Raw genomic sequence first — 19,596 nt, forward strand, 5'->3', positions numbered from 1 at the left:
CTCCTTGCATTTTTTTTTAATAAGGAATGGTTTTAGCTTCACATGTATCAACAAGTAATTCTGTTGGTTGGGTACAGTAATCCAGGGAACCACCCATTTTAAATACATTGACTCTATAACTGAGAGATCAAGAGTTATAATATTTACCTGATATCTAACCCTGTATAAAATGCATGGTAATGGAGGAAAAAAGGCCCTATATAGGGATACCCAAAAATTCTAATTAGATAAATTCTGTGTCCCATCACTATGTAAAATGTGAAGGTTTGGCACATGTTTTGGAGTGTGTAGGCACGCTTTTCAAATGGAGCAATTGTAATAAACATGATAAAAGAATCTTGTGGAATCATAATTTAAAGGAGCACTATAGGGTCAGGAACACAAACATGTATTCCTGACCCTATAGTGTTAAAACCACCATCTAGCCCCACCGGTCCCTTCTTGCCTCCCTTAATATTGTAAAATCTTACTTTTCAGGTCTGCAGCTCCTGGCTCTGCCCCCTGTCTGCACAATTCAATCACAGCCCTGGCCAAATAGCAATTCCTCATAGATATGAATTGAATCAGTGCATCTCTATGAGGAAAGTTCAGTGTCTGCATGCAGAGGGTGGAGACCCTGAATGGCAGTGCTGCACATTAGGCACCTATCCAATCAGAGTGCTCTGTGGAATTTTCCCACCCTGTGTAAAATGACAAAGAACTTGCCCACGCTGTGTAAAATGACTAGTCAACCAATCAGAGTGTTCTAAGCCTAATTGCAGGGTAGGGCAAGGCTTTATTTTTTTCTCCCCGCCCTGCGGAGCTCAGTCTGCGCCGTGCCCTCGCCGGGCGAAGATGGATTAATTTTTTAGCGTCTGTTTTTTTTCTTTTTCGTCAGATTTTTTTATTTTATTTTTTACTGGTTCGACGGGTATTATGGTTTTTATTTGGCCTTTTTTGGGGCTGAAAAATTAAGATTTTAGAAAAAAGACATCAAATGGTAAGCTTTTTTTTTTCTTACAGGTAGTTAGTTATTTTATTCCCCCCTCACTATTTTTAGGGTGAGGGGGGGTAGGTAGGGGATTCTTTTTTATTTGGGGAGGGGGGGGGGGTGACTAGGGGCTTGTGGGTACCCCTAGAAACCTTGGAAGGGGGGCATTTTAATTTAGGGCCACCCACCCGCCGCTCAGGGGTGGGGGCCAGGGGGAGGACAATAGGTCCCCCCCATTGTCTTTCATGGCCCCCACCCACCGCTCAGGGGTGGGGGCCGGGGGGGGGGAGGACAGTGTAATCGAGTAGCAGGAAATGCTATCAGAATGCTTGGTTGTAACGGGAGAGATATTGGCAGTATAAAGAGGGAAGTGCTAATGCCATTATGCAGAACACTGGTGAGACCTAACTTGGAGTATAGTATGCAGTACTGGAGACAATATCTCCAGAAGGATATTAATACTTTGGAGAGAGTTTAGAGAAGTGCTACTAAACTGGTTCATGGATTACAGGATAAAACTTACCAGGAAAGGGTTTTTTTTTTGGGGGGGGGGTTTCTGTGCTCCGTTTTTTTATTTTTTACTGGTTTGACGGGTATTATGGTTTTTATTTGGCCTTTTTTTGGGCTGAAAAATTAAGATTTTAGAAAAAAGACATCAAATGGTAAGCTTTTTTTTTTTTTTTCTTATAGGTAGTTAGTTATTTTATTCCCCCCTCACTATTTTTAGGGTGATGGGGGTAGGTAGGGAATTCTTTTTTTTTTTTTTTTTTTTTTTTTTTTTTTTGGAGGGGGGTGACTAAGGGCTTGGGGACCCCTAGACACCTTGGAAGGGGGGCATTTTAATTTAGGGCCCCCATCCGCCGCTCATTGGTGGGGGCCAGGGGGGGAGGACAATAGGTCCCCCTCCCCCCATTGTCTTTCATGGCCCCCACCCGCCGCTCAGGGGTGGGGGCTGGGGGGACAATAGGTCCCCCCCATTGTTATTTATGGCCCCCACCCACCGCTCAGGGGTGGGGGGCGGGGGGAGGACAATAGGTTCCCCCCCCTCATTGTTATTTATGGCCCCCACCCGCCGCTCAGGGGTGGGAGCTGAGAGGGGGCGGACAGTGTAATCGAGTAGCAGGAAATGCTATCAGAATGCTTGGTTGTATAGGGAGAGGTATTGGCAGTATAAAGAGGGAAGTGCTAATGCCATTACGCAGAACACTGGTGAGACCTCACTTGGAGTATAGCATGCAGTACTGGATACCATATCTCCAGAAGGATATTAATACTTTGGAGAGAGTTTAGAGAAGTGCTACTAAACTGGTTCATGGATTACAGGATAAAACTTACCAGGAAAGGTTAAAGGATCACTATAGGGTCAGAAACACAAACATGTATTCCTTACCCTATAGTGAACCCCTTCCTTAGCCCCTCAGAATGGGTTAAAACTCACCTATTTTCAGCTCTCCAAGGGTCTGGCCGCACATCATCAAAATGGCCGATATTTAGCCTATCCAAAAGCATTGAATTGGCTAAAATCTGCAAGGGGGTGGGGCCAAACAGTGTTTTGGCCAATCAGCACCTCCTCATAGAGATGCATTGAATCAATGCATCTCTATAAAGAAAGTTCAGCGTCCCCATGCAGAGCGTGAAGACGCTGAACGGCAGGGCTGCTTATTGTGCAGCCCTGAGCCAGGAAGCCCCTCCAGTGGCCATCTGAGGAGTGACCACTTGGAGGTGTCCCTAGGGGCAATATAAACTCTGCCTTTTTTTTGAAAAGGCAGTGTTTGCATGAAAATGCCTGAAGTGAGCTATTATACTCACCAGAACAACTACATTAAGCTGTAGTTGTTCTGGTGACAATAGTGTCCATTTTACATGTATAGCTTGGAGGGAACACAAGACGGGGGATATGATAGAAACATTTAAATACAGTAAGGGAATCAACACAGTAAAGGAGGAGACTATATTTAAAAGAAGAAAAACTACCACAACAAGAGGACATAGTCTTAAATTAGAGGGACAAAGGTTTAAAAATAATATAAGGAAGTATTACTTTACTGAGAGGGTAGTGGATGCATGGAATCGCCTTCCAGCTGAAGTGGTAGAGGTTAACACAGTGAAGGAGTTTATGCATGCATGGATAGGCATATGGCTATCCTATCTATAAGATAAAGTATTTAGAAAATTGGACAGACTAGATGGGCCGAACCTACATGAAGACATCCAGCGTTGGCTAAAACTACATAGGAAAGCATTGATTCAAACGTTGTCCCACGTTTTTAATCCTTTCTGTGCTTCATGATCTTGCTATGAAAACCATATCGTATAGAGACAATGTTTCTTTAGAAATTTTTGTGCTTCTCATTTTGTAAAACCTTTGGTTCCCTATTTTGTTTGACATATTAATCTCTTCGTTCTTACTTCCTCCACAAATAGTTATAGATTATTCCCAAAAAAAAAAAAAAAGAAGCAGCTTGCCCACTGATCTAGATTTGCATGTCTGAGGTATTATGTTTTTGTTTTGTTTTTTGTTTTCTTTTGTACAGTCAATTTGATACCATAGATAGACACAAAGAAATGAAGGGCAGAGAACCATGTTATCTGTTTTGCAACGTATCTCTTTTTTTTAACCGGTTTCTAAAAACATTTATTTAAAACCGTTATGTACCAATTCACTTAAAGGAACATTCCAAGTACCATACCAGCTACAGCACGCTGTAATGTTTATCGTATCAGGAGTGCCCTAGCACTACCCACCTGTAAGTAGTCAAACCATATGGTAATGTTTTCATTTCATATCTATGGTGCACCAGGACCCACTTTCTACCTAATCTCTGCTGTAAGCTCTGATTTGCTGAGAACCATAAGCCGGCTATTAAACATACAAATCACCTTTGCCTTTTAGTTGAAGGTGATTTGTAAGTTTTATAGCCCTATTTAGGGTTAATAAGTATGTAGAGGTTTATAAAACAACCCTTCACGTGTCATTAGAGATGTTTACACTTTGTCTGATTCCAGCAAATTGTATGTGTAGAAGCCCTATAAAGGGTTAAATGTGAAAGGGTTTATAAAACGTCCTGTCTCATTGGAGATTCTTGGCGGATATCAGCAAATCTAATGGCTAGTGTAGGACTCACCTTTTGGGGCTTGCCTTGACGTGGCAGGTGAGCTTATATTCAAATGGCCATTGGAATAAAACTAAAGAGCCTCCATTTTGTTTAAATGTACATGGGGAATTAGGCCAGAGCGCAGGTAACGTTCTTTGTTCATAAAGTATTGTATTGCTAAATAAAATCCACTGACTTGCTGTATTGGTGATCATTTTGCAACACTGTAATATTATGGAAGAAGTTAAATGGACACTCCAGGCACCCAGACAACTTCTGCCCATTGGAGTGGTCTGGGTGCCAACTCCCACTACTCTTAACCCTGCAACTGTAATTATTGCAGTTTTTTATAAACGGCAATAATTACATTGCAGGGTTAACTCCACCTCTAGTGGCTCTCTAGCCACCTCTAGTGGCTGTCTAGTGTCCACAGCACAGAAAACCTGTGCTAGAACGTCGCTGGACATCCTCACGCTATGTAATTATTATTATTAAGCCCTGCAATTAGGCTTAGAGCACTCTGTTTGGTTGATACCGCCGCTCGGGTGGGGTAGGACAATAGGTCCCCCCCCTATTGTAATTTAGGGCCCCATTTTCATTTAGTTCATTTAGGGCCCCCACCCGCCGTTCATAGGTGATGGGTGGGGGCTTGGTGGGGACACTAGTTAATAGATGCCCCACCATGGGGGGCACTAGTTAGGGGGGGGGGGGGGCTTTTTTCTTATTTACAACAGTGAGCAGCCACTCGCGGCATAGCGAGTAGGGGCATTCGGGAGATTTTTAATCTCCCTTATGCTATTATGGGGGTCATATTGATCCCCATGGAGTGAGAGAGGACATGGGGGGCTTAGGAAATGGCGGGGAGCACTGGTCCCTGCCGCTTCTATTTTTACATATTACAAGGAGGAAGCTGTGCGCTGGTAGCTTATTCGTTTGAAATGTCTATCCATTTATTCGTCTTTCTGACGAATGAATGAATAGATGAAATTCCCATTCGAATGCCCAAGTGTTTAACTGGGCATGCGCAGGAATTTCATAGCGCTATCTAGTGTGGGCAGATGACGTGTCCCACAGGGACTTCATCTACCCACACAAAGATGGCGGCCCCCAGGACCTAGGTCCGGGCACAAAATAAAAATGCAAAAATAGGTAATATGAGGGGCTTAAGGGCATTTGGGGGTGACTAGTGGGACAATTAGATGTAGTGGGGTTAAAAAACGGGGTTCGGCCATGACAGTGTCGTTTTAAAGGGGTCATCTAGTTTGGGATATTTATTCATTCACCAGTTGATTGAGGAAATTGGCTATTAAATTTGCTTATTGAAAATTGATTCCTTAGTAATGTGTTTCTATGGATGTATTTCAACTCTTTTTTGCTTTAGTCTAGTAGCTATAAAAAAACAAAAACCTAGGATGCATTTCCCACAGCTCACTTAATCACAAGCAGGAAATTTCTTTTAACTGCATGCAATCTTTGAGGATGAATAATTTGACTTTCTGATTATTTAATTATCTTTCTTCATTGCAGACACAGTATTTTTTCATCTCCCTCCAAGGAGCGGGGACCGGAAAACAGTTTATGGTGTTTCTTGCTACAGACAGATTGAAGCAAAGGTAGGATTTTTACCTGCTTATTTTTAGAATAAATACATATATACCAGCCTGTGGCATTACCTGTAGAGTCTACAGGTAAGATCAATTTGCAATTGATTTGTTCCGTTTAACAGGAATTTGATTTGGACAAATTGCTTTACACTAACTTTTTGCAAAAGTCTAGTATTTTCCCATTCTAGTGAAGGACGGATCTCACGTATAGTGTAAAGCAGCAATAAACATCACCTCATTCTGTTGAAAAAAAGTATTAGGAGAGTTGAACATGAGTAGTTAAAGAAAGTCTCATTCAACCTTTGTGTTTTGAGAACTTTTTATAATGCATGTTTTATATAGCTACTAGCAATCTGTCTTTAACTTAAAAGAAAAAAAGACAAATACAACTGTTTGCACAAATACAACTGTATGCCATTTGTGTTTAGGTCTGTACACAGGATTGGATTTGGCGAGCATATTCACGTGTCCGGTCATGCACGCACGCAAGCAAACTAATTCTCAGTTTGAAGAAAGGGGGAAAAAAATTTAAAACTAGATTTCGGTGCTGGCAAATATTAAATGTTAATATCTGGCATAAGTCATCGACAGTGGCGGCACCCTCCAAACCCTCTCACCTTCCACTGCTGTCCTTGCCACCCAATACCTTTCTTCCTGCAGTGATAGGAAGTGACTTCACCAGAGGAGGATTGGGCTGCAGGGAATTTCAGGTTAGATTTAGCTTAAAGGATCACTATAGGGTCAGGAACACAAACATGTATTCCTGACCCTATAGTGTTAAAACCACTATCTACCCCCTTGGCCCCATTTGCCTCCCTAAAGATAGTACAATCTTACTTGTATTCAAGTCTGAAGCTGCTGCCCCTGCCTGTGAACTTTCTCTGACATCTGACATCATAAGAAGGGGTGTCCTGATCCAATCACAATGCTTCCTCATATGATTAGCTGAGACTGACAAGGAGGTAGATCAAGGGCAGAGCCAGCACAATTCAAACACAGCCCTCGCCATAGAGGTGAAATGAATCAGTGAACCTCTATGAGGAAAGTTCATTGTCTGCATGCAGAGGGAGGAGATACTGAATGTTTGGATGCATTTTAGGCAGCCATGACCCAGGAAGGATCTGTAACAGGAGTGGCCAGTGAAGTTATCACTAGGCTGTAATGTAAACACTGCATTTTCTTTGAAAAGACAGTGTTTACAGCAGAAGCCTGAAGGTAATGATTCTACTCACCAGAACAAATTCAGTAAGCTGTAGTTGTTCTGGTGAGTATAGTGTCCCTTTAATATCTATATTTTTTTTCTTTAGGAAAGGGGTTACCATGCTAACAAGTGTTTCTCTAAGCCAGTGGTAGTCAACCTTTTTCTACCTACCGCCCACTAATGCATCTTTCTTGATGGAAAAATGTCCTTACCACCCACCAGTTTTCACGCAAGTGCAGAATATTTTTTAGAGAGGAGGGTGTTTTAAAAAAAAAATGTACGTACATTTATCTTTTTATTTCTACTTAATGTTTATAATGTTTTTAACTTTATAAAGTTTAATGAGAAAACATAAAGTAAATTGAAATCACCTTTACTAGTGATTAATGAGATCCTCGAGGTTGATGCTGCGAGACTAAATATTTGATATCTGGTTCAATTTTCGTAAGGAACAAACGAAGGTCTCCTCTTTCGGAGATATTCAGACGACTTCTCTGTTTGCGCATAATGATTTCTCATCTGTGCGTCAACTCCCCTCCTCTTCCTCCTCAATTCCCCTCCCAACCTTTTTTTTCTTTTCTTTTTTTCCTATTTTTTAACCTTCTTTATAGCAATGCCCAGTAGGAAGGCTGAGCTAGGTAGCCACTTACTATAGCCCACTATAACAGACAGGCACACATGCATACATACATACATACACACACACACACTCACAGACACATACATACAGACAGACAGACACACACAGACATAGACACACACATAAGACAGACATACATACATACATACATACATACACACACAAGACATACAAAGGCACACACACAAAATATTTTAGTCACCCTCCTGTTTCCTACCTTTTAGGTGCAGGAGGGTGACATTCCCAGTGGTCCAGTGGTGGCTCAGGTGGATGGGAGTCAGAGTTCCCACTGTGACTCCCTCTGCTTCCTCCCGTGCGGTCTGTGTGTTAGCTGGGAGGAGTGACGTGCAGTCACTTCCTCCCAGCTCTGTGATGTAATCACAGGGGGTCCAGTCGCGCTGTTAAAGCGCCCATCGCTGACATGGCCCCCTTATAATCCACATCCATCGGGTGGCCCTGACAGCATGGGCCACCCGATGGACCCCTTGGACGGTGGCCCCAGCAGTTTGCCGCGCGGGTCGGGGCTGCAAATGGTGATGGCGGTACCCGGTCGCATGGGTACTGCCGGCTCGCACCTGCCCGCCGGCCCAGTCTCTCAAAACGAGGAAATCCCTACCACCCACCTGGAATCCTGAAACGCCCACTAGTGGGCGGTAGGAACCAGGTTGATAAGCCATGCTCTAAGCAAAGAGAGATTAACAAATGACAAGGACAGTCCGTTGTAAAAACACATTTATTAATGTTTGTTTATCCCCTTGTTAACCGAATATATCCAACAATACCTCTTGCAGTCCAATGTCAGACCCTGGAGAGTTCCGCCGATCCTCCATGCCAGGTACAGTGAATGTGCAAAACAGGCTTGGAGATCCCAGCACAGAGGATCAGCGCTACTTTCCAGGGAAGATTCGACGTTGGACCGCAAGAGGTAAAATATTTTGTTGGATGTAGTCACATCTCTTAAAGGTATATTACCTATTTGAGCAGCACCTCACCAACACTTATTTCAGTATCTACCTCTATTCTGAGCCATTAATATTGGTTAGCTCCTGGATTATCTACACTATCCTTCTGAGTGTTTCTCCCTGTCAGTCATCCAACATAGGACTGCAAAGGATTAATAATGAGTCCATGCATAAGATTCAGCTACCATGTCCCTATTATTTAGTGCAGTAATTACATGACACATTAGGGATAACACTGTGATAATTGTTTACATGAATTTGCTTTTGCTTCACCCCTCTGCATTTGTATATTTCTTATGTATCAATTTTTAAAATGTGTTATTCTGGGAAGTGTGGTGTCTTTTAGAAAAATAGTACATTGACAAAAATCTTTGTTGTGTTTTTATTTTTTTCACAGACATTGAAAGTGCGTCAGGCAGATGTTACCAGGGAAACTGTGCAAAAAAGTGTTTGTGTATTGAGTCAGCTGGTAAGACACTGATTTTGTACATTTTACAGGAAATTAATGAACTAATCTGTTTCTTTAAATAATTAGCAATGCAGACTGTAACAGTGTGCATGGTTATTAACAATGTCTTAACCATTGCAATGGATTGATGTTCTATTTCTGCCAGAGTGCAATTTAATTAAGCTAAGATGTGCGGGGATTGGGGGGAAGGGGTGCATTTAGGATATAAAGAAATGGCATTACTATACTAAAATAAACAATATATATTAAACCACTTAGCTCTGTCTGTAGTACTGGTTGAATCTGGTGTTTTTCTAAAATATATATAGCAGTTTGATAAGGAAAACAGCTTTAAATCCATTAGTCAGAATATAATAAAATTGCACAATATAAAATAATAAGCATTAAAAGAAACTTAATGACACGCCAAGAAACTTTCTTGCGTAAGCTTTTGACCTAAATAAGTAACCTGTATTTCTTTGCTGCTAAGTATTACGTATATTGTTTTTGCAAAATAAATGTTTTGCCACATTTTTCATCTTTCTGAATACATGTCCATGATCTCACCACTCTAAACATCCTACTTTTTCCAGACGTCCAAGCGGCAGTCATAACAAGTGGGATGTAGTTGCCCATTTATCACAGGACAGGTAGCATTGAAAAGGTTAAAACAACAAAATTCAGTTCCCACCCCCAGTCTCCTCCCCTCCTAGTCTTATAAAGGGCAACTCCACCCTGAGCTCCCCAGTATTTGCCTGTCCTCGAGAGAGACCGGACAGGTAGCAGAGCTCTGCCTTCCTTTGGCATAATTGGTGAAGCTATTCACCTTTTTTTGTGTTTTGGATAGACGTGGTGAGGGGGCTGCGGCTCCTGGAGGGCGCTCCGTCTTGCTTTTGAAGGTCTGATTGGCCAGTGCGCTTGTCCTTTAATTATTATAGGATATGAACACACGACGGGCTCCTGTGTTTCACTCCTTTATCATTCCGCCCAATCCGTGCCGGGTGACGGAAGAGGCGAAGGTGCATCTGTACGCACAGCTGGGAGGCTCCATATGTAGACAATGCACGTGCACAAAGCGATCTCGGCACCTGGTGAGAACTCTTGAATCTGGAGACTGAGGCAGGATAATTAAACCCAGCAGTAACTATCTGATTAGTTACTGGTGTGCTTTCACCAGCCCTCCAGCACACCAGAGTCTTATTAAGGTGAGACGCGTAGCTTTCATCTTAATAGTCTTTTTCTTTCCTAAATAAGTTAATTTGGAAACGTGTCTGCCAGGTGCAATCCACATTAGCCTCTGTGTGTTCTGCCAATTTGTCCAACAAACAGAGCGGCAATTAGGCAACCAATTCCTTATAGCCTCGTTTTCCATATAGAAGGCACAAGCACTTTTAAGGTAAGTACCTATTGGTTTGTTTCAGCAAGCTTGTACCAAATTCAAGGCTATTTCCAAGGCTGGCTTATCTACGAAGGAAAAGGCTGTACCCTGCCATGCATATGCTGGTCTGAGTGTTGCAGAAAGGCTGGGTTTCCTATAAATGAAAATTTCAATCAGGGATATTTCTCCGAAAGATTTAATTGCAATTATGTATATATTGCCAACATACTTTGTGACGCTGTACAATAAGTTAACTAACACAAACAATCCTATAAAACCTGTTTTGCCATACAGGATTGGAAGGTGAAGAGGGGCCTACCCAACTAAGCTTAATATCTAAAAGCTTAGGTTTTTCTCTATAGTTTGACCATTATCAATTCTGTTTGCTGCCAATCTTAATTACTGGTGGAATTTTATTATAACCTGTGGTTATCCTCAGTTTTGTCTGATTAGTATCAGATCCCCTGCTATCTGTGCAGGAAAGGGATTAACGAGGTAAAATATATTTTACCCTTGAGATTATAACTTCTATAACATATGAGATGAAGCATCAAGACACGAGTTATTAGACTGATAATTTACTTTCCTGTAAATCATCTATATTTTGGATCTAGTTTTATTCTACTTATGCAAGGTGTATCTTAAATTGGTTTCCAGGGCTTTTATGGATGGATTTTATTTTGTTTGTTTGTTTTTTTGTATTCTATGCTGGCTTGGTGTTATAAGGGTTAAATTGTCGTCTACTAATACAATTGAGTTACACCTACATTTAATGGATTCCCTATTTCACATTTCTGATATGTCAGATTCAGGTCAGATGAAGAGCAAGGGTTCTGGAACTTGGGCACTAGGCTGTCTTAGAGTCTCTTTCTTTTCTATAGTGACTGTTATTACTAAGTCATCCTCTGATCATTCAAGCGGCAGATTGTGAGCCCTTCTGTGGATTTCTAAGTTTCATTTTAGCTGTGCTTTGGATAATATGTGTAGTTTCTCCCTCTAAGCAATCAAATGTTTCTTTTTTTTTTTGTTTTTTTGTCCTAGATTTATATTTTAGACTATACATATAACAATTTTAGGATGTGTTTCTCTGTCTAGTATGAAACCCAGACTTGCTGGTAGTAGGAATTCACAGCTTTTTATTTTTACTTTATGTCCATAGTGAGCATTTTGTTTTCCTCGTTTCTTTTAATAACTTCCACTTTCCCCGAGTTGCGTCAAATTTATATCATTATCTTCAGCATGGCCATGTTTCTTAGATTGGTAATTGAATTGGGAAGTGTCTGCCACCTTCTGTGAGTTGGGCTAAAATAGAATATTAACTTCCAGTTTGTAATCATTTTAAGAGGTTAATTTATATTTTATCAAACAAGGTTTCAGTATGTTTATGGTTTTATTTTTTTACCTCACCAATTTATTGAAATACCATGTCTTACACCACAAGGTTCTGCTGCGTAGGCCAGCAGGGCCAGATTGTTATAGGTGTCGCTGGAGTAGCTAGTCCAGGCCTATGCTTTAAAATAAGCTCAAATGGCTAACATGTATGTGGACAGTTTTATTTATGATTTCTTTGTTTCTATGCTGAAATGAGCTGCACCCAGTTCAATGGTGCTACAATCAGAGCAAACTGACTTTATTATCCGTTTTCCAATAGTCAGCATGTGCTGTGCACAGAGGCTGGGCTTCATTTTGTGTGTGTGTGAGTGTGTGTGTGTCTTTACTGTGAGATGGTGGCATCTCAATCACACCTGGAGGAGTCCAGACATTGTATAAACTAGCAGTTGGTTTGAGTTTTATCACACATGTAGGCCATTAATGCTATGCAGTGGAAATGGTAATTCAACATCTCTTATTAGTCTCTAGGCCTTTGCAGCCCAAAATACCACAGTCCAACATACTTCATGTTTAGAGGTGTAGTTTGGGATATTTCCATTTTTTTTTTACTTCTGAAATGTATGTGCTATTATGTATGCATCTATGTATATGATTTTATTTTTGTTGAATCCTTTGTTTCTAGTTATATCACATTACTTATGTGCAGATATATCTTGCAGATTTCCTCTCATCTTTTTCACCAATGATTTTCAAAGATTAAGGCATGGTTTACGGTATTCACTGTACTGCAAACATTTTGATATCACGACTGTAATAAGCTTGCTACGTTAAGTTTTTATAACACTTAACTCTAAAATTGAGATCAGCACAATTCTTCCAGACTTTAACACCTCCAAATGCATTTATTCCCCCTCATCCTATTTTGTAACCACAAACTCACAATCCACTTCTGGGTATATTCTTACCTTTGATCTTAGGGGGCCCTTTGTAGTTTTAATTTTTATTTTCCTATATTTATTCATAGAGTTTTCTCCATATGTTGAAGAATCTCTACAATGGCTAGTTGTGAGGCTGATCACGCTAATGGTTAATTATTTGTCTTATTGTCCCGCATGTTCATCACGGATAGGGATTTATATCTTTTTTATTTTCTGTTTGGTTTTGGTTGGTATTGGGCTATAATAATTACCCTATAATGATGGTAAATATATATTTTTTCATATATATGTACATTTGTCTGTATAAGTGACAAAATACACTAAACCAAACACCTTTAAAGGCCACCAGTGAAAATATGAATAACGAGCAATGGCCCTTCGCTATTCTGAAAACTGGAGAGTATAAGATTCCTCCAAATCTTGACTAATGTCTGTATAAGTGTTTATTTCCATTTATTTGCATATTTAAATAAAAGTGTTGTATGTCCCATTTGGATTTGAGCTCTGGATGAGCTGATTACTAACTGTGTGTATGTTCTTACCCTGCATAAATGAATAAGGTTCTTGTAACGGACCCTTCCGTTAATGGACGCTTCCTAGCTTGCGTCGAGGACCACAAGCACCGGACACCGCAGACTGCGCTACCGCCGTAGCTTGACTGGAGTCTCACGTCTTCCTTCCACCCTGGATCAACTTCTGTCCTCCAGGACCGTGTAGGAAAGACCTTTTCCTTCCATCCTGTATGAACCTCCAGCATCCAGAACTGTGTGGGGAAGACCTCTCCTCCAAGGAGAGCGTATCAGGAACAAATTCTTAAAAGAGCCAAGTGATTCAAGATCAGGGGAGTATGCTGAGCATAGCAATCCCCAGTGTGATTATAGCAGCTCCCTCCAATAACAAGACAAGGCTACATTTTGAGGGATCAAGTAGAACTGTCTAAAACTTTATTTTACTTGGGACTAGCCCATATGGTCATTACATTAACATTGCTGTGAAAACTCAATAAAATTACAAGCAGTCAAATCAAAGCAGGCAACATACAGTGACTTATTATAACACCATGGCATATTTTTAAAGGGGTGGGGGAGACAATATTTAACAGAAAATATATCACGTTCCTGCAGAATTAGCAATATGCAAATCTACCTGAATATGCAAATTAACCAGTCTTGCTATTCAGGTAGTGCATATTGCTGTTGCTACCAACAGAAGGTACTAGACAAGCTCCATAGCCAAATCCACCTAGTTGGTAGCAAACCTCAGCAGTACAGGAGAGCAGGCATTACATTTCACAGTACACACACACACTATAAACAATTACATTACACACACCCTGCACCTATAATGGGTGCAGGGTGACTAGAACATAAGAGAAATAAAGCAACCTACATAAATAGTCTGTCTGAAGGTAGAATAGGGGCTTTAAAGCCAAATACATCAAAGAGTCATAGTCACAGGGGAGGAGGCTGGCAAGCAGGCCTCTCCAGGACCAAGTGGCGAAGGGCACTTCGTCTCAGTTCTAATTTACAGTTTAATACTGGTGTTGTTCCAGAATTACTCCAGTAGGCAGTCCCATCAGTGACCACTTTGTGATTCAGGAGCCATAATTCACAGGCTCCTGTATGGTGGGTTCCTGCCCTGTGTTTTTATCTTGCTATATCATCCCACTTGTTATGACTGCCGCATGTACGTCTGGAAAAACCTAAATTTTACTTACTGTAAATTTCTTTTTCCATAGTCCAAGCGGCAGTCATGATTTCCCTCCCTTTATACTATAGATCCCAGAAAAAAAATGTAAACCTATATCCTTTTATTAGCTTGTTATATACTGGGGGGCTCAGGGTGGAGTTGCCCTTTATAAGGCTAGGAGGGGAGGAGACTGGGGGTGGGGACTGCATTTTGTTGTTTTAACCTTTTCAATGCTACCTATCCTGTGATAAATGGGCAACTACATCCCACTTGTTATGACTGCCGCTTGGACGATGGGAAAATTTACGGTAAGTACAATTTAGGTTTTCTGTTGTTAGGAAGCATTTTTACACATAACTGTTTGTGTCGTGAGGTAAATTGTGATACACATCAAAAGTGTCTGGAAATTTTAGTTCAGCTGAAAGCTTCCGCAAGTAGTAAGCTGATAATTGTGATACATGTTCCAGAAATCCATGCCTCGAGTAGATCTATCCATGGAATAAAGGCACCGCTTCCTAAATAGTTTAGCACTTCCTACACACTCTCCAGTCAGAACAAAAACAAAGGGGGAAAAAACAACCTAGTAGAGTATAATTAGAACCACTAAATATGTCTGTTATCAAAGTAGCAGCAAAGATCATCTGAGACACTTTCGAGACTCTGCTTTTTCAACTGACCTATTGACTGACTAGACATATAATTATTAGTGTATATTCTAGCTGCTACCTTAGCTGACCGCAACACCAGCAAGGTTTCTGAATGCTGCTTTAACAGTTTTTGTAAAAGGGGCAACCTGACATGATCACACATGCACACAACTTTGGCTCAGACTTCTTCAGTAAGCTTTGAAAGGATCTTCAGAGGCAAGGTATTTACATGAATAGATTCTGCCACTGATCAGGCATGCTTATTACAGCATTTTCATTATGAGCACTTATGTGCAGGGATAAACATTTTACCCCGTAAGGACCAAACTTCTGGAATAAAAGGGAATCATGACATGTCATACATGTCATGTGTCCTTAAGGATTTAAAGGACAATCTTGTTTAATAATCTACGGACGATTTGCTTTGATTTTTGGACTGTGCCTTAGTTTATATGTGTAATAAATAAATTACACCACTAGGATTCCTGTAGTATAAGAAATTACTGTAGCAATCTATGATTTTATTAAGACACGGAGACTCCTATTATGCTGCACTCTTTCTCTATTTTCCTTAGCAGCAAAGAAATAGAACATTAAATAAATCATCAAACAACATATATGTATAACATCAGAGGTAAATTTTCCATCCATCGGCATCCAGTTCTTGGTATAATAGGTGGTAACCATTAGATCTTTCTTTGCTGCTCTCTCAGTTAAGTACACTGCTCCCATAGTTCTCTTAACTGTGGGATATTGATAGAATACTGTTTATATTATCGTTGTAGTTTATCACTTTAATTTACCATTTTAACTTATTTACTGTTATTTATTACTTTCTTTTTTATTTATCCAAGTATTGTTAATTCAATAAAATTGCTCTCCTTGCGTTTACCTTTGCCCCCTGGTCCCTTTAGAGAAACCTTTGGGACCAAACAGAAATTCATAGGTTTTAGGTCAAGATCCTCGAATCGTGCATGCGTGCGGTTCGGTACTTTTTACCGTTTGTTTATTCAACTTTTCTTTGAATATGATATTGACGCGAACAACCGTTCGTGTTAGTTACACGAAATTTCAACATTTGGTGAAATTTTGCTCCCTTTGAACACCTCAGTGTCCAGGTCTATGACACAGACTTTGATGTCTGCTATGGGCATGATGTCGACTTTTTGTCACACACCTTTACTCAAGCCTTATTACAGGCTCAACAGTCTTCCCAGCAGACTACCCTGTCGACTGCATCCATACCAACACCGGTTCCACAAGGCTGTAAAGCTACGGCCAAGTCTAAACATTCCTCCAAAATAGACTTGACAGACAGCCTTCCTGCTGTCACGGATGGAGCGCAAAATCAGCTAGACTTTGGAAGCAGGCGAAAGCAATATTGAGGAGGAGAGTGATGGGTCCATAATGGACGCCTCAGATGATCAGTCTGAACCAGACTCCGACAGTGCAGGGGGAGAGGCAACCGCTTCCTCCCGTAGCACCTTCCCCGCTACGGTTTCTGGGGCCCAGGTAAGTGTGTCGGGCTCTGGTGACAGCAAGAAAATCCTGGATCCTCTGGGTTTTCCCCTGTTTGATTCAGAAGAATTGAGACACCCACGTTCAGCAGAGTGGTGCCCTTTGGAGCATGTAGCGAGGTACATCGACTCTAGAGTGCGTAAACCTTTGGACAAGGCAACACGGAACAAGTTGCAGGCAGAATGCCCTCACACTATGGTCCCTGATAATGCATGTAAAACGCCAGTTGTGGATCATAAAATTGTTACGTTTTGGGGGGAAACTAGATGGAAACTCAAACGGTTTGGATTTTTCATTGACCCACTGTCAGGACAAGGTCCTGGACATATTGGGCCCTGCTGACAAAGTTTTTGATGTGGTTGAAGACGACTGGGATCTTGATTGTGACACCATCCATGGTTGGATCCAACGTATCATCTGCCTAGTTGGCAATGTAAATACCGCCCTTGCTACGGACTGCCGCAAGTCCATCTTGCTTAAAATCAAACCTAAACTAATCAATTTAGCTCTTAACAAGCCAGGTGTTCAAGCTAGAGGGTTACTATTTGGTTACTCATTTGTTAAAGAGTTTGGGGTCATTTGTCCACACCTTTGGATAAAGGCCAAAATAATGAGAAACATTTTTAACCCCAACATTTTTGCCGGGACCAGAAGAGGAAGGAGCAGTCTGTCCGGCCGTATACAAAGAGGTTCTTATAGACTGAACCGAGGCTCCTATTTGGGACAAGCTGGTTTCCAAGAGCAAAGGGCAGCACCAGCATTTTTCCAGCAGAGCGGCAGACCCTGTGTCGCCAGGGGCATTCGAGGAGCTCTTTCTGGAAGACGACCTTGTGGTAAGTGTCAACACTTCCCCTTTTTTCCTACTGGTAGTGGGGGTGGGGGGGACAGACTCATACATTTTTCTCAAGTGTGGTCGCATCTGACATCAGATGCTTGGGACTTTTAGGCCGTGTCGGGTTATTAGACGTTTTATCATTCCCGGTCCAAACATCTCCTCCCAGAGAAATTGTTTTTTCCCAAGGAAAATTGTTGTATCCAAGGACATTCTAGAACTGATGCACAAACAAGCCATCATTGAAATCCTGACCCATACTCCGGGTTATGTCACAATCTATTCCTGGTACCTAAAAAAAGGTGGTGGGGTTAGACCAGTCATAACCTAAAACAACTGAACAGTTATGTATCCTACCACCATTTCAAGATGGAAGACGTACATTGTCTTCGCGACCTACTCCAACCAGCGGATTGGATGGCCAAATTAGATTTACAGGACGCCTACCTCACGGTACTTATAGCGGAGCAACATCAACATTTTCTCCAGTTCACATGGCAAGGTCAAAAATCGAGATTCAGGTGCCTCACATTCGGACTGTCTTTGGCCCCATGGTAATTCATCAAGATCATTAAAACCTGTGGTTGCTCTATTAAGGAGTCGGGGTATCTGACATATCCTCTACCTAGACGATATCCTCATCGTGGCTCAGCCAGCCAGTCTTCTCCACACACACCTAACAATGACTCTGACGCTACTAACACACCTAGGTTTCCTAATAAACTGGGAAAATCTGTGCTGGCTCCCTCCCAACATATCAAATTCCTCGTAAATATCAAAAAAGAAATCAGACGTACGCTGGCTACTCCACAACTCTCCCTCAAACATTTGGCCCGAGTAATTGGACTCCTAGCTGCTTCCATCCAAGCCATATTGTCAGGCCCTCTCCATTATCGGGCACTTCAACAACTACTGGCCTCGTACCTCAGAGGCGGAGTACCTTACAAATGTTAGACCAACAGGTGATGTTAGACCAAGAGGCAAAAGACGAACTTCATTGGTGGCTTCCCCTCATGGAAGCCTGGAATGGACACACTATCTTCAGAACCAACCCAGAACTGACCATAGAATCAGATGTCAGCTTACACAGTTGGGGTACGGGTTGTGGAAATATCTCCATGGGAGGGATATGGTCAGATCTAGAATCTACACGGCATATCAATTGCCTAGAGGTTCTGGCCTGATCCTTTGCTGTGCGCAGCCTCTCTCCAACTCACTCCCAATTCATAGTCTTACTGAAGATAGTGTTTCAGCAGTCAGATACATCAACCATCTAGGAGGCACGAGGTCCAAAGTCCTGCCGAACATGACATTCTCTTTTTGAAGCGTACCGCACGGTCAACCTATACCGTTCTGCGCATTCCGCCGAACATAAAGTCATTGAGGGTATCCCTTTTGCATGACATCCCTTTGTCTGTCGCCTCCTTCGCAGAGTGTGTTTTTCTTGTCCTCTTTTTGCCTCGTTACTCTTTTCTCTGGGGCGTTTCTTTTGTCTTGAACTTTCTGGAGTCCTGGCCAGACAATGTATTGCTGTTCCTCAAACAACTTTCCGCTAAATTAGTCATGCTTTTTTGCCTCATATCATTCAAAAGAGTCTCTGATGTGCGTGCTCTTGACATGAACGCCCGTTCTTTTACTCCAGTAGGAGTACTTTTTGACCTCTCTAGAAGGACCAAGTCTGTTCTCTACCCAGCCTTTCCAGAGAGACCTCTCGTCTGCCCATTGGCATATTTACGGGAATATGAAAGTTGTACTGTTTCCTTATGGAATTCTCTGAAACATCAGCTGTTAATCTCCTTCCGCAAGCCACACCTTTCAGTATCCTCTCCTTCGTTGGCCCGTTGGGTTAAATGTATTATGACTCTAGCAGGTGTCGATACTTCAGTATTCTCTCCACATTCTGCACGTGGTGCTATGGCTTCTAAAGCTTCTGCACTTGGCTGCTGATTAGACGATATTTTGCGAGCTGCTGATTGGTAATCAGAATCTACTTTTTGAGATTTTTATTTTAAATCGATTCAACATTTTGCTGGAATGATCATTTCACAGCTGCATCATAGGAGCCTTCGTGTTTAAATAAAATTACCAGATTTTACTATTTCATGGGGTAAAGTCATGATTTTATTAATGACACGGAGGCGAGTATTATCCCTCCCGCACTTCCCAATTGACATACTGGCTGGGTAAGTTGTTGTCTCGATGCATGTTAAGTCTATACAGATTCTATTGGATGTAGGTTAATCCTTTACAAATGTTTTGAATACTATTATATGATATATATATATTATGATTGTTGTATATTTTGCGGAAATTAAGATGCATACATCCAGTTACGGCTTGGA

General features: G+C 41.4%; 1 protein-coding gene across 1 annotated transcript in view; it reads left to right on the forward strand.

Annotated features, from left to right (window-relative positions):
• The window catches only part of AVL9 (AVL9 cell migration associated), a 91,223-nt gene that overhangs the window by 34,276 nt on the left and 37,351 nt on the right, over positions 1 to 19,596 (forward strand). The window contains exons 3-4 of the mRNA XM_063450634.1: positions 5,593 to 5,678; positions 8,870 to 8,941. Coding sequence (XP_063306704.1) covers positions 5,593 to 5,678; positions 8,870 to 8,941 — 158 coding nt within the window. The remainder of the gene's footprint in view (positions 1 to 5,592; positions 5,679 to 8,869; positions 8,942 to 19,596) is intronic.

This window comes from Pelobates fuscus, chromosome 4 (assembly GCF_036172605.1).
Source record: "Pelobates fuscus isolate aPelFus1 chromosome 4, aPelFus1.pri, whole genome shotgun sequence".
Classification (NCBI taxonomy): domain Eukaryota; kingdom Metazoa; phylum Chordata; class Amphibia; order Anura; family Pelobatidae; genus Pelobates; species Pelobates fuscus.